This window comes from Giraffa tippelskirchi, chromosome 10 (assembly GCF_054371585.1).
Source record: "Giraffa tippelskirchi isolate mGirTip1 chromosome 10, T2T-mGirTip1v1.2.pri, whole genome shotgun sequence".
Classification (NCBI taxonomy): Eukaryota; Metazoa; Chordata; class Mammalia; order Artiodactyla; family Giraffidae; genus Giraffa; species Giraffa tippelskirchi.
This window is the reverse complement of record NC_137284.1, coordinates 60,401,315-60,427,219: the sequence shown is the minus strand read 5'-3', so window position 1 is coordinate 60,427,219 and position 25,905 is coordinate 60,401,315. Positions and strand designations below refer to the sequence as shown.

Genomic DNA, 25,905 nt, shown 5'->3' with positions numbered 1-25,905 from the left:
TGAGGCAGATGTAGCACTCTTTTTTTCTGCAGTTGGGATGAGAATGGCAGATATGCAGCTCTATGTAAAAGAGACAGACAAAACCTGAGGCTGACTGATTGCTCTGAACACTAGTTTATAAGCTACCATAATAGTATCAGAGACTGTGAGGATTGCAAAGGACCCTTGAGATTATCTAATACCCTTAACTTGAAGATAAGGAAATTGAAGTTCAGAGAGGCACACAAAGAGAAAGCATGGTTTTAGGCCTTCATCTGAGTTTAGTGCCCTTTCAAATGTAGTCTGATAACCTTATTTTAATCCTTAAGTAATGACCAGTGAAATGAATGGTTTAAGGACACAAATCCTATCGCACAGATATTTGGAAAAAGAAATATTCTTATTATAATCATTACAGTAGTTATAGGCTGGATTTTGTTCAAAATAATTCCCTTTTTAACGCAAAAATGTTAATAATAATAATAATGAAAATAGCATCCATCAAGAGCTCTATATACATCCTTCTCTAAAGACTCCCAGATACATCCTTTCTGGAAGAATATACCATGGTGAAAAGTATATGCAGGTAATCAGATGAGTAATCCAAAATGAACATTTAAATGTAAGAGTTACCAGGACATAGACACCAGCTGAAATCAATTCAAGGTCCGAGTCAAAAATATACTTGTACAGGAATTCCGAAAACAAAGAGCATGGGGAAGTCAGAAAGCTTGTAATGAGGCTCTGCATGTAGTTCAGGTCCCCATTCAGAACACTGACTTCTGCACTGCATGAATTCCCAGGCTACACTCCCTCTTCATGGAAACCACACTGGTTATGCTTAAAGACACAATGCTCACATACCCAGTACAGGTAATCTGGCTTTAGGAATTCCTCCCACTTCCTGCCAACACATTGAACACAAAGGAGATGTGTGGCTGAAAGTTGACTCTCCTCTTGTAACACATCCTTTATTTCTCGCCTAGGGTTTCTTGATTTAGCAAATAATAATAATAATGTAGGGTGCCAGGTAAATTTGAATTTCAGACAGACAACAATTTTTAGGATAAATATGGCCTCAGTAATGCATGGGACATATTCATACTAAAAGTTACTTTTTACTGATGAATTTCAAATTTAATTGAGCATCCTATATGTTGTCTGGCAACCCTATTCCCAGCCTCTATTTAGAAACAGTTCAAACTAAGTTATGTATGCTGTGCTAAGTCACTTCAGTCATGTCCGACTCTTCATGATCCTGTGGATTGTACCCTGCCAGGCTCCTCTGTCCATTGGACTCTCCAGGCAAGAGTACTGGAGTGGGTTGCTGTGCCCTCCTCCAGGGGATCTTCCCGACCCAGGGATTCCAGGTCTTTGATGTCTCCTGCACTGGCAGATGGGTTCTTTACCACTAGGGCCACTTGTATACAGGAATATAATTCATTCATAGTTCAGGAGCCTAATTTCATACATTTGGTGCTTCAGTTTGCACCTGGAATACTCCCATATACCACATGGAGATAACTTACCTTTCATTAGGGTAAAACATTTCAAGTAGTCCTTAAACATCAGTCTTGAGACACACAAAGTTCTAAAGCTCCCACTGCCTGCTGCATTGGGTTTTGCTTACACTGACTAGTAAGCTTTCTGCTGACATAAGATGGTTCTCACAGCAGGAAAGGCTCCTTTTAGTCTGACTCTGACACGTCTAGCTTCTTCCAGAACTAAGACAGCTGGACATGCCTTCTCTAAGCCTCAGTAATCATTTCACCAGGCAACAACAAAAAAGAGATGCTTGAGAAAGCAAATTCTAAATCACTCTACGGTGACTCCCAGGAACCTTGACCACCAAATGAGGAAGGCCTGGTGCGGACCCAGAAGGTAGAAGCTTCCGCTTTCTCTTTGCAAACCCAGGAGACTTCACCTCTTGCACATCTCCGGGGTCTCTGTTCTCCCTTCTTAGAAGAAGAGTTGGACAAAAGGAGGCAACTGGAGAGACCTTAAGACCCTTCCCCTCATCATCTGACCCCTAAAAGCATAAATCAGAAAACAGATTCAAGATAAATCTCTCTGCCACCCTTCCAGTACAAGTAAGTGCCTCCTGTAAGCCACTTCAGCAGAGAAATTCTAAAGCTATGTCTGCCCTTTTATATTGATATATTTGTGTACAGAAAGGTACTTGATGATCAAAGAGACTGCTTATACCCTCGGCTTCAAATGCAGAACGGTTCAATGGCAGAAATCTTCTTTACCTCCCCCAAACTTTTACATACCTTTTCCTTCCCCAGAAAATGTCTTTCTTGCCCTACAAGAAACCCAGTCTTGGCTCCCTGGGGTATCACTTCCTTCTGAATTATGCTGAAGGAAAAAAAAAATCAAATGTCCTTTTGTACCCTGGAAAGCGATTGCAGACCCTATAATTCTTTTTTTCCCCGTTATGTAATTTATACATAAATTACATAAGGGTGGCTTTCAGTGAAATACACCCTCTACAAATTTGTTTTGTATTTGGAAGACAGCATCTTCAGCTCTGACCTTGTTCCTTGTAAATAAGGAAACCGAATTCCCCATCCACAAGAGAACAAATCACTTTATCTTCTGGATAAATGAGTCAGTCATACTTGTCGTAAAGATGACTTTCTCTTTGGAAAGTCGGGCTGTGGAGTAGTTGTTCTAAATCACTTTGAAGCATCTGCATAGTAAATTGAATAGTTTTTCTTTAGTTTTCCTTTGGAAAGGGGCCAGTTCTCTTATTCAGTCTATTGGGTAGCAACAAAAATGTTTAAAATACCAACCATCTACCAACTGAATCCTTAAATCTCTTTAGCATATGGCCAAACTAAAGGAACTCAGAGGAGCAAAACAGAAGTGAATAAGATGGCAACCACAGAGAGTGTTCCCTGGAACATGTAACTGTATATTGTTCTACAGGTGAGTGAAGCTGCTAAAGTAAGGCTGGTAGGAAAGACTCCTACAATGGACCAAGAATACATTTTGGGAGGAAAAGGAAAGGAAGAAATTTTGTTGAGCACCTACTAGCCTCAATGATTTACGTGCCTTACTCACTGTTCAGACATTCCTTGAAAGCTGATATTTTTAATCTTTGTTTTCTCTTGGATCTGAAAGATTAAGGGACTTCAAAATCACATGGCCAAATGAGAACTTATACCCACAGCTACTAAGCCCCTCTTCCTACTTCCCTTGCTGTTATCTCTCAGAAAACTGCCTTTGTGAATAGGACTTAGGATCTTCCTCACATTTGGAAGATTTCTTGTGGGAGAACAGAAACTCCATTTAAAGACCTGTCCCCTCTAGTCTGGCACTTTTAAAAAAGCATTAACTTCAGTTTCAATACAGTTTGTCATCATAATTGTCGTACCAGCCTCAAGAAATTACATGTCAAGGAGAGGGATGTTCTACTGTCCAGAGCCATGGGCAGATCCAGATAGCTACCAATCCTTTCTGCAACAAAAGCAAAGGCGGGAATTCCAGAGGGCAACATCTCAATTTCAGGGCTTTTAGTATAGTCACATTCCCTTCCCCCACGGGTAACATTCTGATAGGATTTCTTTCTAAAACTGAAATGCTTGTGATCTCCAATCCCAGAAGGAAGTGCTTTCATTCTCTTATACCAGAGGTCTAGTCAAGAAAGTTTGCAGTAACTGAAAGAAGTTTTTAGGAATCAGGCAGAATGCCTTTTTTTTGAAGCAGCAATTGTTTGAGGTTGGAAATTTTAAAGACCTTTCCTAATTGGTGAAGACCACTTTGGCTCTAAAATTGAAGAGGAAGACACAATGACCCCTTGGTCATTGTGTACATGACCCCTTGGGTACATCTTTGGAAGGGGAGGTGGGTGTATTTCTAGCTTGACCATTGCTGCTCTCCAGACCAGCAGCCCCACAGGAAACCTTTTAGAAGCCACTTGCCTCCATCTGTGAGCCAGGAGGAAGCAATCCTATGGGACCAGGTTCTCCCTCCACCATCTGGAGTCACCTGTGGCTCTGCCCCACCAGCACCACACTCCTGGGGGGATGGGAAGCAGCAACTCAACCCTAACATGATTCTTACCAGGAAATGAGATAAGGATTTTTTACTTACTTTTGATGCTTTCGAACTTTGGTGCTGGAGAAGACTCTTGAGAGTCCCTTGGACAGTTAGGAGATCAAACCCGTCAGTCCTAAAGGAAATCAACCCTGAACATTCATTGGAAGGACTGATGTTGAAGCTGAACCTTCAATACTTTGGCCACCTGACGCGAAGAGTCGACTCACTGGAAAAGACTCTGATGCTGGGCAAGATTGAAGGCAAGAAGAGAAGTGGGGGACAGAGGATGAGATGGTTGGATGGCATCACCAACTCAGTGGACATGAGTTTGAGCAAACTCGGGGAGATGGTGAAGGTCAGGGAAGCATGGCATGCTGCAGTCCGTGGGGTTACAGCGAATCGGACACGACTTAGCAACTGAACAACTTACTTTTGCAGAGACCTGTTTTATCCACAGTCAACCAGCAGGGTGTTTCAGAATAAAATTCAACATTTAGTTTCTAGGCATTCTCATACATTGTCTTTCCTGGGAAACCCCTGTGGGTAAACCAGGCGTGGGAAAACTGATTCTACTGCTCAACAGGTAAGCAATGGTCATAACAATTACAGTTACTATTTATTTAATGGTTGCCTGGCAACCCACTCCAGTATTCTTAATTGGAGAATCCTGTGGACAGAGGAGCCTGATAGGGTACGGTCCATGGGGTCACAAAGAGTTGGACATGACTGAAGCAACTTAGCACACACATGACCAGAAATGATAAACACTTTTTAAATATTACCATGTTTCATTCTTAAAACAACCTTAGGAGAAGGATATAATTATTCATGGATAAAGTGGCAAGGTATGTCTCTCTGGGTCCTCCATGCCCTCTGTCTCTCTCCATCCTCTTCTCTGGAAGGAAGGTGGCCTTAGAGCATAAATATACACAAAATTATGCTTTATGAAATGAGTCATATGAGAAACAGACTGATTTTTTTGTCTTCTAGAAGTCCCACTATGAAGAGTGAGATGTAGGTGGAGGTAAAAAATGGAGGTAGTCCAAGGGAAAGATATTTATAGATGCAGGATGAAGGCTGGAGTGAGGAATTGGGGGAGGGACCTTGCAAGGACTGAAATTGCCTCCAGAAAAAAATACGAATATGTTTGGCACCATCTTCTTGGCTCTGAGCATATTTGTGATGTACTATGAGTAAGATTCATTACTTTCTAGTGAAGGAATCAGTCTGCATATTATTGCCAAGGCATACAGCATATCCATTTCACAGAGGAGGAAATTGAGGCTCAAGAAGTAAGTTATTCATTCAAAATCACACTCTTAGGTGAGTGGTGGTCACAAATTTATTTGATGCCCCCCCACCTCAAATTCTATGTTTCTTTATTCCTGATATGCATAGCATGGCAAAGTCTAGAATGAATGTCACTAGTTATGAGTGACAAAGTAGAGGTAAAAATTGTAAATAGGAACCCTTTCACATGTAGTTTTGGAGAAGGAAATGGCAACCCACTCCAGTATTCCTGCCTGGAGGATCCCATGGACAAAGGAGCCTGGTAGGCTACAGTCCATGGGGTCGCAAAGAGTCGGACACGACTGAGCAACTAACACACACACACACACACACACACACACACACACACACACACACACACACACACACATATATAGTTTAAAATGCTGAGTTATGGTTATATTGTTAATACCTACTGTTTTAGCCAAATCTAGATACCAGTGTGTACAATCCAGAAAATGGGTGCAAACTAAGAAGTAGATATTCATAGCTAAAAATTATGGATCACTGTACTTTAAATAAAAGTTGCTCAATTTATCATAGAATATGACCAGTGACTTTATTTCTAAGGTGCTTGCATCCAAACTTATCATAAAGTATTTTTTCATTCCAATGCCTATTGGTCAATGAGGAAATTGCAAGGAAGATGAGAATTAACAACTGAGGCCAACTAGGTGCCTTCAACAGTAGATTTTATGAATATTTTTCCAGGCCATTTAGGCAGCAGTCTTTCCCCAAATTTTATAAAGAAAATATAAGGGTTAAGCATTGTTCTAATTCTTGATATTTTCAGACATACCTTGACCAAGATCCAGAGGCAAAAATAAGTAATAGCTAAAAACTTGGGAGAAATACAAACTTTGATGTGGGAAAAGAAAAGCCTTAGGTACAAACTGATTGTTCAGTTGCTAAGTCGTGTCTGACTCTTTGCAACCTCATGGACTGTAGCACACCAGGCTTCCCTGTCCTTCACTATCTCTCAGAGTGTGCCCAAGTTCATGTCAGTGATGCCATCCAACCATCTCATCCTCTGTTGCCCTCTTCTTCTCCTGCCCTCCATCTTTCACAGCATCAGGCACTTTTCCAATGAGTCAACTCTTGCATCAGCTGGCCAAAGTATTGGAGCTTCAGCTTCAGCATCAGTCCTTCCAGTGAATATTCAGGGTTGATTTCACAAAGATGTAAAAATTTACTAGGATACATATGAGTTATTCCAGGTCAGGAATAAGAAGTAGAGGATAGTTTAGATGATTTATCAAAAAAAAAAAAAAAGTGGAAGGGATGCTAGAGTAGGGGTAGGGGTCCAAAATCCACAAGATACCCAAGGAAGGGAATGCTGTAGAATCTGTCTTCACGGAGATTTGCAAACACAATAAGAGCACTACTTCTCCCTAAGGTCTTGAGAATTAAATACAATGACCTCTTTAGGTCTCTTCTTGTGTTGTGATCTTTCAGGTTTAATTACACTTCCTGGGTAATATCAGAAAACACAGCGGAAACTGCTAAATCTAAGGGCTTAGGCTCAGGAGTCAGATGGACCTCATTCTGAATCAAACACATGACTATTAACCCTTAATAGGCTTGAGCCAACCAGCAACCCTACTGTATTTCCCAAGTCCATTTGCTCCCCATGATAAACATTTCACACCTTCACCTTTGCCTTAAGCCTTCAAACCTCTTCTCCATCCACTTCTCATTCTTCACTGAGAAAATAGAAGCAATTTTAATAGAACTTGTACAAACTCTTATTAACACGTCAACCAACATCCCCACATCTGGGTACACAGGCACTGGTTTCCCTTCTACTATGATGGATGAACTGTCTGCGCTACTAAGAACAACATCTTCATTTGGGCCCTAGACCTCATCTTCTGTCTCCAAATCAAGATGGTGCTCAAGAAGCATAACTGCCTGCAAGAAGTTTTTCTCCCTTTCCTAGAACACTCCCATCAGTCAACAAACATATCAGCCATCATTATCATTCCCTTCCAGCTATGCTTCCATTTTATGAAAATGCCTTAAATTCTTCACTGGTTTCACTTCCATTTATCCCTTTTTCCTTTGAATCCACTCTGATTAACCTTTTCTCACCAGTGTCCCACCAAAATAACTCTTGCTGAGGTCCCCAGTAAAACTAGACTAGTTGTCTAGTCCAATGGCAACTTCTTAGCCCTCATCTTATTTGAAATGCCACCTATAGTCAACCAATACGTGCATGCTAAGTCGTTTCAGCCATGTCCAACTCTTTATGACCCTATGGACTGTAGCCTGCCAGGCTCCTCTGTCCATTGGATTCTTCAGGAAAGAATACTGGAGTGGGTTGCCATGCCCTATTCCAGGGGATCTTCCTGACCCAGGGATGGAGCCCAGGTCTCTGATGTCTCACGCATTGGCAGGTGGGTTCTTTACCACTAGCACCACCTAGGAAGCCCCTCAGCACAGCCTACAAGGCCATATAAATGGTCTGCAAACCACCCTCTCATATGCCTCTCTGACTTCTCCTCCTTTCTCACCCCACTTCAGGCACTCTGGCTTCCTCAAACATGTTTAGTCCTCTCTTACCTCAGAATCTTTGCACCTGCTTTTTTATGCCTAGAATGCTCCCCTCCCACCTCTGCCCACCCCTAGGTATCCACATGACTTGCTTCACATTCTCATTTTCTCTAATCAGCCTTTGTAAAATAGCACATACGTAAACCAAAGAAACCCCACAGGCTCTTATTTTATTTACGTTGCTTTACTTATCTCCATAGCACCTAACATACCAGAGTGTATTTATTTCGTTTGTTGTTTTGTTTTTTCCCTACCTCCCACTAGAAAGTAACATCCATGAAGGCCCTTGTTTGATTCATGGCTCTGTCTCCATCTCCTAGAACAGTTCCTGGCACATAATAGGTACTCAGCGAATCTTGTTAAATAAATGAACGTATCTGATTCACTCTGCTATACAGCAGAAACTAACACATTATAAACCAACTATACTCCAATAAAAAATAATTTTTAAAAGGAAATACACAGTTCAGTAAAAAAAATAAATGAGCTTGTTCACTTACTCTGTGTGACTTTAGAAAAGTATCTGAATTCCATCATCTTTTAAATGAGGATAATATCAATGCCTACCTCAGAGGTTATTATAAAAATAAAAGTAAATAATCTGTATAAAGCCTATCTAGAACTCAACAAAGGATATTATTGTAACATTATTTATTATCTTATTTCTAATCACCATAATCTTTTGGAAAGTGAAAGTCAAAGTCACTCAGTTGTGTTCAACTCTTTGCAATCCCATGGACTATACAGTCCATGGAATTCTCCAGGCCAGAATACTGGAGTGGGTAGCCTTTCCTTTCTCCAGGGGATCTTCCCAACCCAGGGATTGAACCCAGGTCTCCCACATTGTAGGCAGATTGTTTACCAGCTGAGCCACAACCTCTTGGAATTCTCTATAAAATTTTGAAAAAGTTCCAGGACATTATGAGAATTACATACAATTTTAAAGAAAAAAAAAGTCCTCCATTGAAACACTGACAACCAAAAGAAAATTCCTTACTGAGATCTCAGGAATCATCAGACTCATCATATCTACACTGGGATGTTCTGTGGGTTGTCCATATGGAATGTGCTGAGTGCACCTCCCCTAAATTCTTTAGTGGAACTTCCCTTCCAATTAACCTTCACACTGCAGGTCTTCAGACATTTTACCAAGGTAGGAGGTAGAAGCTGGCTGTGAATTTAGTAAAACTTCTGTCAGCTAGCTTTCTGTGACCCTGCATGAGTGAGCACATAAAACTCCTCTGCTGCCTGTTAATTCTTTAAGATGAGTGAGATCCTAGGTACGTTATCATTTGATTTATTTTAGGTGAAAGGCATTTTGGTTTCCAAATTAATTACCATCATCAACTTAATGCTAAACTCTCTCCCATGTGCCTATAGAGCCCTTCATTCCTCTATTCTGTCATTTACCATGAAATATTAAAGTTACCTGTTTACGTGTTTGTCTCTCCAGCTAGATCCTAAGCTAACTGAGAGTAGTGGCTATGTATTAGTCTTGCCAATATTGTTAATATTTGGTCCCTGCTAGCCCATTAGAGATTATCAATAAATACTATTTAAAATAAAGGTTGTGTAGTATATTTTAAAATTAAACACTAGCACCAAGTGAACTAAGATTGAATACCTACAGTGCCACTGTGTGAGATCAGACAAATTGCTTAACTACCCTGTGCCTGAGTTTCCTCCTTTATAGAATAGGTATAATAATATAATCTACTTTATCAGATTATTGCAGAATTAAATGAATTAAATTAAGAAATGTAAGATGATTTATAAGTGTGCTTAATGAATATAATTTATTATCTATAATAAATATTATTAGTTCTTAATAAATGTTGGTTTTCATTAAACTAGAAAACTGAGCCACCCTTTCATGTATTCAAACCAATTCCAAAGCAGGCTCTGTCATCTATAGAGCAGACATTCTGCTGAAGAGACAAGCGTGCACGTGTGACACCATTCACCGCTTCTGCAGACTTAAAGTATCCTTCTGATCTTTTCCATTCAGTCCCCCTGGAAGCCACTACCAGTTCACTGGTGTTCACACAAGCCTTGGAGAATTACCTGCTATTCTTGCTCTCTTTCTCTGCTCTCTGCCCAGATTTCAAACAAACTTGGACTAGGATGAGATAGCTAGGGGTATATACATAAATGGAAGGTCAGATTGAAGGTCAGAGGCAGTTAGCCAGGCCTCCAACAAGCTCGAGTGACTTAGAGATTTCAGACTGAGCCACCCTTTGAGTCGCCATTACCCTGCTGCCCATCCACCCAGTTCTCCACGTGGCAGCCTCACCTTGTGGAACTGTGGAGGGTATATTCGAGCAGCCCCGTGGTTCAACAGCAGCTGGTAGCAGATCTCAGGCTGGGCGGCGGGTCGCACAGAGGTGACCTTCAGCACATACTGTATGGCAGCGCAGCCGTTGATGTCCATGAGATTGGCTTCAGCGCCAGCTTCCAACATCATGTGCATGAGCACGTGGTCGCAGTTCCAGGCTGCCTTGTGGAGCGGAGATTTAAAGTCGTCATCCCGGGCGTTGACTTCCGCCTTGTAGTCCAGCAGCATGCGGCAGATGAGGTGATGATCCCGGCTGTACTCCTGCTCTTTAAAGCGGAGGGCCCAGTAGGTTGCGATGGCCAGAGGGGTCTCCATGTGGGCATTCACACTGTCCACGATGGCCCCGTGCTCTACGTAGAAGGCCACCAGCTCGGGGAGGCCAAAGTGCGCAGCCGTGTGCAAGGGCGTCTCCTCATCCTGGTTGTTGGTCTTCATGTTCACGTTCGCCCCTAGAAAGGGAGGTTGAAGCAGACGATTATTTAAACATATTTTACCATTACTCACAAGGTTCATTAAACAGGCCTTTTCTCGCTGCTTCCGACTACCTATTTTTCCAAGTTCCATTTCTGGACCCCATGGGAGCCACTGCTTTGAAACGACAGTGCCACCTTCTGGGCAAGCAGTAAAGATACGAGGCGATGGGAGAGTGGGCCTGAGAAGGAAGGACTGGGGCTGGGCGCTGCAGCATTGTTAGCTGAATTCTAGTTCCTACTCCTAGGTGGATTAGGAAATACAAAGTGATTCTGATAACCAAATAGCTTTTATCAATAAAATAGCAAGTATTGAAAAAATAAAGGTTATATCACAGTCTTTGAGGCTTATATGTTATATGTGTGGCTTTAAAAGTCATCAGTTTCGTGATGAGATTTCTTAAACATCATGTCATGTTTTTTTTTGTTTGTTTGTTTGTTTGTTTTATTCCCAAGCAGCTAAACCTAAAAACTTGGCACAAGAGAACTTTAGCGATATAGAAATTCAGTCTTCTGACTGAACACTGACAGTATCAAGCCGCTGAATTCTATGAGGCTCCTTTGGAACACAACTGGAGCAAAAATAAATACTATGATGACCAAACTAGACTACAGGTAACATTTTGAAAGGAAAATAATAGAAGCTTGAAAAATAAAACACTCATAAAAAAAAACAAAAAACAATTAAAGACTGTATGTAATACGTGTGATTTATCGTCGACAACGGCTATTTAGAAATACAAATTATGAGTGCTTGGAAATCTCCTTAGAAATTATTTAATCCAACCACTTATTTAACAGACCAGGAAAATGAGTAAATTTTATTTTTTCTGATAGGAAAGTTAAGTACTAGAAATGATCAATCTGAGAAACCGAAATTTTCCTTCTCATCCTAGTTTAATTGGGGTAAGCTAAATGACCCTAGAGGGTCTACTCTATAATCAGTTTATGGAAATGTTTATAGTTACTTCAAGGATAAATCTGGGAAGACTTTTATCATTATTATTATTAAGGTAGCGACTAATATTTATTAAGCACTTGCCATGTACAACATTCTGAGCTAAATGCTTTTCATATTCCTCATGGAATCTTCCTAGCCACTCTTTGCAGGAGGTGCATTTTTTTCCCAATTTTACAGATGAAGAAATTTGTACTTAGGCTAAAAACTATATCCGGCTAAGAAGCAATAGAACAGAAGTTTGAAAGCAGACAGCCTGGCTTCATAATCCCTCACCACTGTGCCATTCTACCTCATTATTTTCCTTAAAATTTTTTGTTTGCTTTGCTGTCTTTGGATATTTGAAAACTTGAAAGTAACAGAGCAATCATGTTGCATTTTGTCAATTTAAAAAATCTGTTCTCCATGTGTTGCTCCTTTATGCCGTTTTTCATGGCATCCTCTGATCATATGGAACACATTTAAGAAAGGGGATACTCCTACCAGCTTGCTTGCTGTCTAATACAAAATTCACCCTCTAGTGAGGTTTCTGAGAGCACATTGTTCTGTAAACTGTGAGACTGTCTATGCTCCTAACTTCAGACAGCAGAATTATAAGCAAAGATTGTCCCTCACGAAGATCTGCCATCCGTGTTCATCAGTATTCTGCCCTGGAGCAGCTCTGGGTCAGATCCCCCTTCAGGTCAGCCCTTCTGTGCTCTGGAGTGAAATGAAATGAATGTCTTCCCAGCAGCCAGTGCAGGGTCACTTCAGATACTGGAGAATTTCCAGTAAGAAAGGGAATCAAAGGGTCAGGGTGACATTTACAGGCCAACTTGAAACAAACCACATCCTTTATTGTTTAATGTATTTGGACATTTACAATGGATCCTTGACCTCTTGCTACAACTACAGATACTGCATGGTTTGTTTTCCTGAATAGGAGAGCCTTATTTTTATATTTGAATTGTGTCTTTGAGTGAACTTTTCCAGGAACTACAAATAAAGTAGAATGATTTGACTACTTCTATTTTAAATTTTGTGATTTATTCAAGAAATTAGAGACCATAAATCCTTGGGAATGTAAAAAGAATATACCTACATCTTTAATGTGAAAATGTGTATTGGTTTCCTAGAGCTCCCACATCAAATGCCACAAACCAGGTGGCTAAAAACAACAGAAATTTGTTCACGAATCTAGAGATCAGAAGTGAAATTAAAGTGTTGATAAACGCGGCTATTTCTGAGAGAGTTTAAAGGGAGACTCTGTCTCGTGCCTCTCTCTGAGCTCCTGGTGATGGCTGTCGATCCCCGGTGTGCCTTGGCTTGTAGATGTATCCTCCGAGGGCTGCCGCCATATTCCCGTGGTTCTCTCTGCGTCTTCACAAGGCTATCTTCTTACAGAGACACCGATCGTACTGCAACAAGGGCCCACGCTGCTCTCCTTATCTTAATGAATTACATCTGCAACAACCCCGTATCCAAACAAGATCACACGCTGACCTACCAGAGATTAGGACTTCAGCATATCTTCTTTTTAGGTGGCCAAACAGGGGATACAATTCCACGCATAATATATAACATGCATTGTGTGTTTGTGTGAATGCTCAGTCGCTCAGTCAGTCCTGTTTGACTCTCTGTGACTCTTTGTGGTTCATGGACTGTAGCCCACTAGGCTCCTCCATCCATGGGACTTTCCAGGCAAGAATACTGGAATGGGTTGCCATTTCCTTCTCCAGGGGATCTTCCTGACCCAGGGATCTAACCCACGTCCTTACGTCTCCAGCATTGGCAGGCAGATTGTTTACCACGGCACCACCTGGGAAGCTCATAACATAACATAATATATAATGTGTATTGTGTCTGTGTGTATGCTCAGTTGCTCAGTCATGTCTGACTCTTTGCAACCCCATGAATTGTAACCCGCTAGGCTTCTCTGTCCATGGGATTCTCCAGGCAAGAATATTAGAGTGGGTTGCCATGCCCTTCTCCGGGGCATCCCCCCAATGTTTAGATGTTTAGATGTTTTTAAATAGGTATTGTATCAGTCTGCATTCCCATAAGCCATGTGTGAGGGTTCTCATCAACATTTGGGATTTTCAGTCTATTTAATTTTAGCCAGTATGGGAGTACATAGAGATACCTCAATGTGTTTGAATGATATTTTTCCCTAATTAACAATTAGTTTAGATATATTTCAATATTTTTAAACAAACATTGCTTTTCATTTACTATTATAAAGTATTTCCATATTGTTATCATTTAAAATATCATTTTAAAATAATGACATAATATTCTACAGAGTCAGTTTACCCTACTGTTATGTGTAAAGACTTTTTCCAAAGTTTTGATCTTATGACTAACGCTACAATTAATAAATTTATGGGTAAATTTTAAGATTATTTCCTTAGCATAAATTCCCCCAAAATGGAGTCATTAAGCTGAAACATATGAGCTATTTAAAGAGCGACTCAATGGACATGAGCTTGAGTAAGCTCTGGGAGTTGGTGATACACAGGGAAGCCTGGCGTGGAGTTGGTGATACACAGGGAAGCCTGGCGTGCTGCAGTCCATGGGGTCACAAAGACTTGGACATGACTGAGTGACTGAACCGAACTGAACTGAACTATCTCTCATTGATGCATGAGTGCTATTTTACTCACCCAGTATGTAGTTACATAATTAAAAGGTTTTTTTGCAATTTTGGAAGTAAAAAATGGTGTCAAAAAATCCCGTTGTATTTTTTTTTGTGCGTTAGTTTTTGTTTTGGGTATTAGAATGCCCTACTCCTCTCAGAGGTTTCAACGTTAGCCAGCTTAATTACAATTTAATTTGTATATATTTTAAAATATTTAACATTTAATTCACGTAGAAATTATTGTGGTGTGCTTACCAACTTAGGAAGAATTGATATTCTTACAATATAGAGTCTTTTCATGTAGGAACACAGTCTGTTTCTTGAAAAGTTTTCTTTAGATTTCTGTAAACTACAGCCCCACAAAATTTGTAGTAATTTTCATTTTAGGGAAGAAGAGTAAGTTATTTCTGGGGTAGAGTAACTTTTAATGAGAGAAAGACCTTCATGAACTTTCTAATTTATGCAAGATAGACTCCAGAACTAGTCTGAAATGGTAGCAAATGAGACAGAAAATTTTTAATTTGCATTGCTTTATTAAAGAACCAGGACTTTTTAGACTTCATCGGTAGGCAAAGAAGAACAGATCTGTGTGCATTGAGAATAAGATGAAGAGGGGACACAGGGTAAGAGTGGCACAGAAGAGAGAACCTGGCCACGGGAATGGTCCTCAGACTCCCCTGAAGCCAGGAAGACAGGGACACGTCCCCACAGGAGGGACACAGTGTCAGGCAAAATTAACTGACTGTTCTCCCATACTGTATGATAGTCTCCTTTCATTACCCTTCAACATACAGAATCAATTACATGAATCCTAGTTATGAGACCTCACATTTCCTTTTTTCCAAGTAAAATTAAACTACCTCCAAGTACCCATTTGCTGCCTTGGCCGATTATCTGTGATCCATCATCGTATGGCTCCCTCTGCTGGGCTCCGCTACTTTCTACAGGCTGTGAGTTGGCCCTCAGAAGCACCCTTTCCAAAGAACCCACATTCCCCGCCAAGTTCTACCACCTCCCAAACTACGTGGGAGTGGGGGCAGGTCTCGGTTACTGCAGAAACTGTCACTTCATCTTCCCAGACTCAACGAATCCACATCTTCACTCCATCCCTAAGCCAGCGCTTGCCTCCCTCCTTGTCCTGATGGACTTGATTTCTTGCCGAGTTGTTTGTTTTTTTACACACTTTTGTGTGTAAGTGGGGAGATGAGAGATGAGGCCAGACCAGTGCTTCGCAACCCTCTGAGACATGCCTTTTCTATTCCACAATGAAATTCATAAATAATATACATCATCCACTTTCATACATAATCTTTTAAAAATAAATCTAGCACTGAGCTAACATGTAAAGGCAAAATAAAAGTAGTTTCTGATAATCATAACTATATAGTTATGACTGTTAAAAATAATATAAATTACAATGATGTAGTATAAATTTTAATAAGTTATTGACTGTCCTAAATGGCCTCATGAAATGTTTATTTGTTTGAATCCATATGTAGACTCCCAGCAACTATATCATTCAATTGACACAGGGGTTTGTATCGTAATTCAAATACTACACATGTCATTGCCATAATGAATGGCATTCTAAATGAGAAAATAAACCTTGGTTTAGTTTTGCCTTGATTTGCAGCATAGCTCTATTCCTGGAAATTTCCATGTTTATTTACAATTCAAAAGTATTTTATGTTTATATATGTAAAATGGAGTTAGGTTAGAAATCTACTGTGTTACTACATCTAAATATCTATTTTTACATCAGCGCTAAAGCTAAGCTTTTTTTAAAAAAATATGAAAGAACTTAAAAATACAGAAAATCTCAGAAAATATAATAGACATCTATATACCCCTATCCATATTTGACAGATACTAATCTTCGCCATATTTGCTTTGGTTTTCTTTTTTCTAAGAAAAAATTTTACAGAAAAAAAAAAAGAAACAGCCCTTTTCCCCTTTCTTCCCTCACTTTCTTTCACCTCAGAAGTAACTACTATTCTAAAGTTGACTTTTGTCATTCTTTTGTAAATTTTTGTTCTTTTATTATTCGTGTGTGTGTGTGTGTGTGTGTGCGTGCGCGTGCTCAGTCAGTCTGACTCTTTGCAACCCCATGGACTGCAGCCTACCAGGCTCCTCTATCCATGGGATTTCCCAGGCAAGAATACTGGAGTGGGTTGCCATTTCCTTCTCTAGGGAATCTTCCTGGATCAGGGATCGAACCCTTGTCTCCTGCATCGGCAGGCGAATTCTTTACCACTGAGCCGCCTGGAAAGCCCATTACTCACATACGTATCCATAAACAACATACACACTTTTATTTTGTTTTCCTAAAAACCATATAAGTGGTACTTACTTTTGCAACCTCTTTTGTCAGCATGTTATGTCTTTGAGCAGAGAGCTGATTTTTTTTTTCATTTCAACTGCTGAAGAGATTTATATTGCATAATTAAACTACAGTTTAGCAATTTCTCTACTAAAGACACTTAAGTTGTTTTAGCTTTTTATAATAACAAATATTTTTTAAATCATGCAGGGGTTTCTTTATAGAGAGAAACTGAATTAGTGGTAGTAGCATATGAACATTTTCAACCATATTATACTCATCAGCGTTATATCAATTTATATGTCCATCAGTAGAGTTTAAAAGCTCAACATCATTTCCAACACTTGATGCCATCACACTGTTTAATGTTTGCCAATTAATATGAAATGCTATTTTGATTTAATTTGCATCCCCCTTATTTGCAGTAGTGTTTTCTCATATGTCTACAGGAAACAAGATTTTCACTTACATGAATTGCCTATTCATAGCCTTTGCCATTTTTCATTGAGTTGCTTATGTTTTTCTTGTTTATTTTTTAGGATATGAACAAGATCACTGTGGAGAATATGATAAAAACTTTACTGAAGGCAAAGGACTTAAATGTAAAGTACTGCTATGCTCATTAATAGAAAGATTCAATAGTGTAAAAGATGGCAATTCTCCCTGAATTAACCTATAATTTCGATGTAATTCAAACATTTTTTACATAATTTTTCAAAAAGTAATGAACAAATGAATTTTGTAAAAAAAATAATAATAATAATAAAGAAGAAGAAGAAAGAAGAAGAGATGATGAAAGGGATGCACTTATCCTACCAGGTATTCAAGCAGACTATAATTAACACCACTTATGGGAATGTAAATTGGTGCAGACACTATGGAAAATAGTATGGAGGTTCCTCAAAAAAGCAAAAATAGAACTACCATATGATCCAGTAATTCCACTCCTGAGTATATATCCAAAGAAAATGAAAACACTAATTTGAAAAGATACACGCATTCCAATGTTCATAGCAGCACTGTTTACAATAGCCAATTTATGGAAGCAACCTAAGTGTCCAACAACAAAAGAATGAGTAAAGGACATGTAGTGAGTGTGTGTGTATGTGTATATATATATATATGTTATCACTTATGTGTGGAATCTCATGAACAAATCAATAAATAAAATAAAACAGAAAGAGACTCACAGATACAGAGAACCAACTAGTGGTTACCAGTGGGAAGAGAGAAGAGGGTAAAGGCAAGGGAGTAGAGGGTAGGAAATTAAGAGGTACAAACTATGATGTATAAAATAAATAAGCTACAAAGATAGATTGTACAGCACAGGGCTTATGGACAATATTTTTAACAACTATAGAGTGTAACCTTTAAAAATTGTGAATCACTATGTTGTACACCTGAAATTTATACTATACTGAAAATCAACTAAACTTCAATTTTTAAAATAGAGTATGAGAAAGAATGTACAGCCTAGAAACAAACCTACTTATAGAAAGCATCTGGACTGACAGATGGGGCAGTGCAGTCAGTAGAGAAATAGTGGAATATCTAATAAAAATAACAACAATGCTGTGGGAGCACATTAGATCTTATGTCTGTGGGTGTGTATGTTTGTGTATGTGCGTGTTAAATTTCAGGTAAACAGAACTGAAGCAAAAAGCTAAATAATAAACTTATAAAACAAAAGCGCAGGAGTTGGTATTGGAGGGGAATGGACAGTCATCCACATTCAGTCGTTGTATCTACAGAATACCCTCCTTAGCTCATTAACTCTTGATGGAGATAGTTTTATCCAAGCCTTCTATTAGATGCAAACCTTTTATTACAGTTGAAACAATAGGGTGCAATCTTCTTGAATCTTATTCTTCTCTGACTTTCCCTCCACCAGTTTATCTTGTTTTCTCTCCTAAAACCCTGAATTTGTACAGTGTTGACTATCTTCACTTTGTTCAGACTTTCAGCCGGCTGCAAGAAGTAGAGACAAGGTGAACACTGCTAGTTCTGTGTTTTGTTTCTGCTCTCTCTGTGCATAACTTCCTTAAGCATCCTACATTGGAGAGCCAACCACCCTCTGTCAAGGGAACACTCTCGAATTCTGAATTATCCCTCGACTTAGGGCTGCACCTTATTATTTGATAAAATACTCTGGCATAAATGTCACTGGGAAGCGGTTTGTCTCATTTCTAGATTTAAATTTTCTCTTTTCCTTATCTTCAGTCCAGCCTCTTTCATTTTCCTTTAGGTCAGAAGAGCAAAAACGAGAAATCCTCCCATGCTTTCAGAATTCTCTGGGGTTCTGACTTCCCCTTAAGCTACTACACCTTTGGTCCCAACAGTGAACTTTTCATTCATATTCTTTGAGATGCTTTCTTTGCTAACAAGGATCAAGTGTTCATCTCAAGATTCATCCATTCATTCACACATCCTGTTCTGTGTCAGGAACAGAGAGAGAGACTAGTATGAAAAGGGATCAAGACCCCTACTATCAGGTAATTTCCATACTAGTTGAGAAAGAAAAAATAAACACAGGAGTAAGTAAATGACAAGGCAATTTCAGACAGTGACAAACACAATAAAGAAAATAAAACAGGTTGTAATGATACAGATTACATGTAATATAACTATGAGGACTGGCTACTGGCTTCCTTCCTACATTTATTTATTGGCTTACAATATTATTCAGTTTCAGGCATGCAACATACTGATTCAATAGTTGCATAGATTATACACCATACAAAGTTAACTATAAAATATTGACTATATTCCTTGTGCTATACATTACATCTCTGTGACATTTATTATGTAACTGCTGGTTTGTATTAATACCTCTCAATCCCTTTCACTTACTTTGTCCCTTCTCTCCTTTCCCTTTTTAACCACTAGCTTGCTCTCTGTATCTGTGAGTCTATTTCTACTTTGTTATATTTGTTGTTTAGATTCCATGTGTAAGTGAAAAGTACAGTATTTGTCTTTTTCTGTCTGACTTATTTCACTAAGCATCTCTCTCTCATACACACACACACAACAATACTACTCTGCCATAAAAAAGAATGAAATTTCCATTTGTGACAACATGGAGGGTATTATGCTCAATGAAACAAGCAATTTACTTTTTATTTATTCACTGTTTGTGTACTTATACTATTTTCATTGTCGAAAGCTGATGTTTTATTAAAGATATATCTAGGCTCAGGTTTTATTTTTCATTTATTTTTACTAGGAACCAAATTTACCTATTTCATCTTCACATAAATAACTGGTTTTTATACAAGAAACTTTTTCTACTATCCTGTTTTTAAGTTTTGGTCATATTCAAAAAGGCAACATTTTTATATGTATTGAAAGTTATAAATTTTTTTTTTTGCTCAAAATGTTCATCATCCACTAACAAGTTACAGTCAATGATAAAAAAAATCCCTTCATGGTTTTTTAAACTCCAATCCTAAATGCGTGAGTGAAGTTACTCATGGCATTCTTCTTAATATCACCTTTAAATGTTACACTTTTCTTAGAAAAAGTGTAGCAAAAACAAAGTGAACAGTAATTAGTCTCATTGGTTATAGAGGCCTGCAGTATACATGAGAACAGATGGAAATGTGGAGAAAACATTCTTATGGGTTATAGTAATAGTATAGTAATAGTAATAAGGATTTGAGAAGGGATTTCCTCCAGTTTATTAACTGCAGGTAGAAATTTAGAATCCTAAGTAGCTAATAGTTTTGTCTGAGACACCTTCTTTCTCATTAGCTTGAAATTCACCTGCCTCCATTTAAAACCATGCTAGGGATTTTGCATAGGCTTTTATGCAGTAAAAGACAGCATATTTGTTCAGTGTTCTTTTATGAAAATATTAATAATGTCTGCTATTTTTCAAGCACTCACTAGGATTTTTACATATATTATCTTGTTTATGATTAATAGTTGGCATTCTTTAGAAACACCTATTATTCAAAGATTAGGTTTTTTTCATATTCAGGGCTTTTCACTTTCTGCAAGTTCTGCAATTGTTTCTCAAGTCTGCTTCTTTGTCAAGGATGCAATTTTGTGCAGTGTCAAGTTTGTTATTAACTGTCACCAAAGTACATTTTCAGCAGCCTGGTTTGTTCTAGTTTCAATTTTGCCCTTTCAATCTACAGTCTATGGCAAATTCATTTTCCTGTATCTTTCATAGTCTTATCATAAATGAAATCTTAAATGAAACACCATTTCCCCTAAAGCCCCATTTCTGTATACTTACATTCTCCAAGGACTGGAGTTGAGAACTGTCTTCTTCTAGATCAACAATGGTGCTTCTGAACCATCACTCTCTCAGCCTTGTGTACAACCCCTCATCAGTTAAGGTTTATATCACCCAATGAGGTTACTTTTTATATTCTCACCTACCATTTCACAAGCTCCCAGTCACTCTCCCATTTTCATCAGACATAGGTATCAGGCTCAGTCTTTATTTTATCTGTCCTGACATCACCCTTCAATATCTTTGCAGATGACTGATCCAACATGATGGCACTCACAATTCCTATATCGTCTGGAGCAAATTGTGTTAATACCACCATTACCAAGTATCTTATTGGTCCTGCCTGCTGTGGCTTCCCTGTTGAAGGTTCATATACCTTCACCCTGTTGAACTCAGTTTGAAAATACTGGTTCTTGTTGCCCAGTCACATTTCTATCCTTCCCTTAGTGAAGTTACACAACTCTTTCTTGATTGCCAATGTATTCTAAATTTTCCTTAGGCTAGGATTTAATCAGGATAGCCTAAATTATAGTGTTGTAACAACATTTCTGGGAACTAGAGAGCTTCCCTGGAAGCTCAGCTGGTAAAGAACCCAGGTCTTCCGCCTGCAATGCAGAAGACCTGGGTTTGATCCCTAGGTTGGGAAGATCCCCTGGAGAAGGGAATGACTACCTACTCTAGTATTCTGGCCTGGAGAATTCCATGGACAGAGGAGGCTGGCCGGCTACAGTCCATGGGACTGCAAAGAGTCGGCACGACTGAGAGACTTTCACTTTCTTTCATTTTCACTTTCTTAATAACACTCAAATTTCAGTGGCTGAATATGATAAAAGTTTGTTTATCACTCTCACATTGTCCACTGTAGTTACAGAACATCAGGAATCCAAGCTACCTTGGTCTTCTGGCTTCTCCATCTCTATCTGAGGATTTCTCCAATACCACAACAACGTGGGGAGAAAAGGACTTTAAACACCCCATGTGGGCTTTACATTGCCTAAACCTAGAAGGGACTCATTTCTTCTATTCACATGACACTAGTCAAAAGGCTCATATGATCCTGCTGAAGTGTAAGAGGACTAGATGAGAAAGTGTGGTCTTCCATGAGCCTGGAGGGAAAGAGATATAGATGAGCAGTAGTTACTTCTACCCTTGCTGAGTTGAGTTTCTGTGAGTTACAGTAAGACAAACAATTGTTATGGCTGATTTGATACTTACCTTTATCTCCTCTCCCTTTCATGTTAGGAAAGAGAGGTCTCTACTTCAAGACAAGACAAGTACCTCCATCTTTGCAACTGATCGTCTTCCCAGAAGTCAAATGTTGCTCCACAGATAATATCTCTTTACTCTATATCCAACATCTCTCTCTCTATCAACTTTCTGTCCCTTTCCTTTTCTCCAATTTCCTTTGATCTCTTTTTAGTCAAACTTCTTGAAAGTGTGGTCTCTGCTTCATTACCACCTATGATTCCCTTGGTCCATCACAACTTGCCTTCTGTCCCCACCACTACCCTGGAACTGCTCTGACAAACGTTGCCAGTGGCTTCCAATCGATCATTCCCATGTGTGATTTTGAATCTTCATCTTACTGCACTTCTTTGTTGCATCCAGTAGTGCTGACAATTCACTTCTATAATTCTACTGTTTCAACTTCCCTGGGATGCTTTCTCCTCCCTTTCTGGCTATTCCTTCATTATTTTTCTATGATTTTTCTTCTTCTAAACCCCTAAATTGTGTTGTTTCACCTGGGTATCATTTGGTTTCTTACTGTATGTAACTTCCTTGAATAGTCATAACTACTCTTTTCACTTTACCGATGAACAGATGACTCTCAAAATTATACAAACTATAATATGTCTGATAAGGGACTTGTATCTGGAATATATAACTATTATATCTAAATAATAAAAAGAGAGATAAGCCAATTTTAAAATGAGCATAGTATATAAATAGTTATCTCTACAAAGAAGATATGTAAATGGTCAATAATCACATGAAAAGATGCTCAGTGTCATTAGTCATCAGTTCTGCTGCTGCTGCTGCTGCTAAGTCGCTTCAGTCGTGTCCGACTCTGTGCGACCCCATAGACGGCAGCCCACCAGGCTCCGCCGTCCCTGGGATTCTCCAGGCAAGAATACTGGAGTGGGTTGCCATTTCCTTCTCCAGTGCATGAAAGGGAAAAGTGAAAGTGAAGTCGCTCAGTCGTGTCCGACTCTTAGCGACCCCATGGACTGTAGCCTACCAGGCTCCTCCATCCATGGGATTTTCCAGGCAAGAGTACTGGAGTGGGGTGCCATTGCCTCCTCCGAGTCATCAGTTCAGTTCAGTTTAGTTCAGTCGCTCAGTCGTGTCCGACTCTTTGTGACCCCATGTATCGCAGCACGCCAGGCCTCCCTGTCCATCACCAATTCCTGGAGTCCACCCAAACCCATGTCCATCGAGTCAGTGATGCCATCCAACCATCTCATCCTCTGTCGTCCCCTTCTCCTCCTGCCCCTAATCCTTCTCAGCATTAGGGTCTTTTCCAATGAGTCAACTCTTCGCATCAGGACGCCAAAGTATTGGAGTTTCAGCTTCAACATCAGTCTTTCCAATGAACACCCAGGACTGATCTCCTTTAGGATGGACTCTTTGGATCTCCTTGAGGTCCAAGGGACTCTCAAGAGTCTTCTCCAACACCACAGTTCAAAAGCATCAATTCTTCGGCGCTCAGCTTTCTTCACCATCCAACTCTCACATCCATACATGACCACTGGAAAAACCATAGCCTTGACTAGACAGACCTTTGTTGGCAAAGTAATGTCTCTGCTTTTAAATATGCTATCTAGGTTGGTCATAACTTTCCTTCCAAGGAGTAAGCGTCTTTTAATTAGTCATCAGAGAAATGTAAATCAAAACTACAATTTGATACCACTTTATGCCCACCAGAATGGCTATCATCAAAAAGACAGTATAAGGGGAAGGGGCAATATTGGAGTAGGAGATTAAGAGGCACTAACTATCAGGTTTAAAATAAGGTACAAAGATATAATGTACAATATGGGGAGTATAGTCAATATTTTTTAAACGTTTTTTTGTTGTGTTAAAGTCACATGATATAAAGCATATCATTTTAACCATATTTAACTGTACATTTCAGTGGCACTAAGTACTCTCACATTGTTGTGCATTTCTCACCATCATCAGCCTCCTGAATTCTTCACCTTCCTAAATTAAAACTCGGTCCGCATTATAAACACTAAGTCCCCATTCTTCCTCCCCATCCCACCACCCCCTCCCAACCCCAGGCATCTACCAATGTAGCTTCTGACTCTATGAATTTGAGTAGATCGTGTGAGTGGAATCAAACAGTATTTGTCTGCACCAACTGTATATTGAAATGAATTTTTAAGATTAACTTCTGTCCTACAAAGATTGTACCATCCTTTTTTTCTCCTGTGCTATATAGCAGGTTCTCATTAGTTATCTATTTTATACATAGAAGTGAGAGAGACAATTCCTAGGGAGGTTGATAAGAAGTCTGGGGTCCCCAAGAAGGAGAGAGGGGTCTGGGCTCTTGAGGAGGAGATAGGGATCTGGAGTTCTCAAGGAGGAGAAAAGGACAAACAAACATTTTCTTTTCTTTAAGGCGGGAGCTGAAACAAAACACTCAGTTTAAACTCTGTACTAAGGATTATATAACAACAATGTATCACAACAAAACAATTCATCTTAAACTCTGTACTAAGGATTATATAACAACAATGTATCCTGCTTGAAGACATGTTTCTCCTTCTTGAGAACCTTCTGACTAATCCTGTCATCTTCAAATGTATATTAAGGGAGTGGGTCTCGTGAGATCTTTCTTTGTTAGTTCTAATCCCCTTATCTTAAGATTTGTGGGAGTGGGTCTGGTGAGACCTTTCTATTGTTAGTTCTAACCTTGTTAATTTAAGACATATGTTGAGGGAATGGGTCTGGTAAAAGTATATAAGGCCTTGATAAGACTAGTGAGTGGGGGCACTCTCCCTTCTGATGTCTATGTCAGAAGCTTTCTCTGTCCCCTTCTATACTTCAATAAAACTTGGCTACACAAAAGCTCTTGAGTGATCAAGCCTGGTCCCTGGTCTCGAAGCTAAATCTTCTTTGGAGATCATGAATCTGACATCGTTCACTGTAAACCATCACTGTAAGTGTGTATATGTCAATCCCAATCTCCCAGTTTATCCCTAACTCTCCCCTCTTTGGTGTCCACATTTTGTTCTCTATATCTGTATCTCTATCTCAGCTTTGCAAATAGGTTCATCGGTACTATTTTTTCTAGATTCCACATATATGCATCAATGTACGGTATTTGTTTTTCTCTTTCTGACTTACTTCACTCTGTATGGACACTCTCTAGGTCCACCCACATGGATGGACCATCCATTTGCCATTCTGCAAATGGCACAGTTTTGTTCCTTTTTTGGCTGAGTAATATTCCATTGTATGTATGCACCACATGTTTTTTTATCAATTCATCTGTTGATGGACCTTTAGGTTGCCTCTATATACTGCCTATTGTAAATAGTGCTGAAATGAACAATGGAGCACATATATCTTTTCAAATTATGGTATTCTTCAGGTATGTGCTGAGGGGTGGGGTTGCTTGGTCATATTGTAGTTCTATTTTCAGCTGTTTAAGGAAACTTCATACTATCATCCATAGTGGCTATATCAATTTTCATTCCCACCAACAGTGTAGGAGGGTTCCCTTTTCTCCACACCTTCTCCAGTATTTACTGTTTGTAGATTTTTTTGACAATGGCCATTCTGACTGCTGTAAGGTAGTATCTTATTGTAGTTTTTATTTACATTTCTTTAATAATTAGTGATGCTAAGCATCTTTTCATGTGCCTCTTGGCCACCTGTATGCCTTCTTTGGGGAAATATCTATTTAGGTCTTCTGCTATCTTCTGATTGTGGCTTTTTTTTTTTTGGATTGAGCTTCATGAACTATTTGGATATTTTGGAGGTTAATCCCTTATCAGTTGCTTCATTTGCAAATATATTCTCCCATTCTGAGGGTGGTTTTTTGTTTTGTTTATGATTTCCTTTGCTGTACAAAAGCTTCTAAGTTTAAT

General features: G+C 39.2%; 1 protein-coding gene across 3 annotated transcripts in view; it reads right to left on the bottom strand.

Moving 5' to 3' along the window:
- ASB4 (ankyrin repeat and SOCS box containing 4) overlaps positions 1-25,905 on the bottom strand; it is a 259,323-nt gene that overhangs the window by 9,886 nt on the left and 223,532 nt on the right. For 2 of the 3 annotated variants that reach the window (XM_081531520.1, XM_081531519.1), the window contains one exon: positions 10,160-10,650. In XM_081531520.1, the coding sequence (XP_081387646.1) occupies positions 10,160-10,650 (491 nt within the window). Of the gene's footprint in view, positions 1-4,805; positions 4,935-10,159; positions 10,651-25,905 lie in introns of those variants that run through there. The other variant, XM_081531521.1, reaches the window with a different exon arrangement.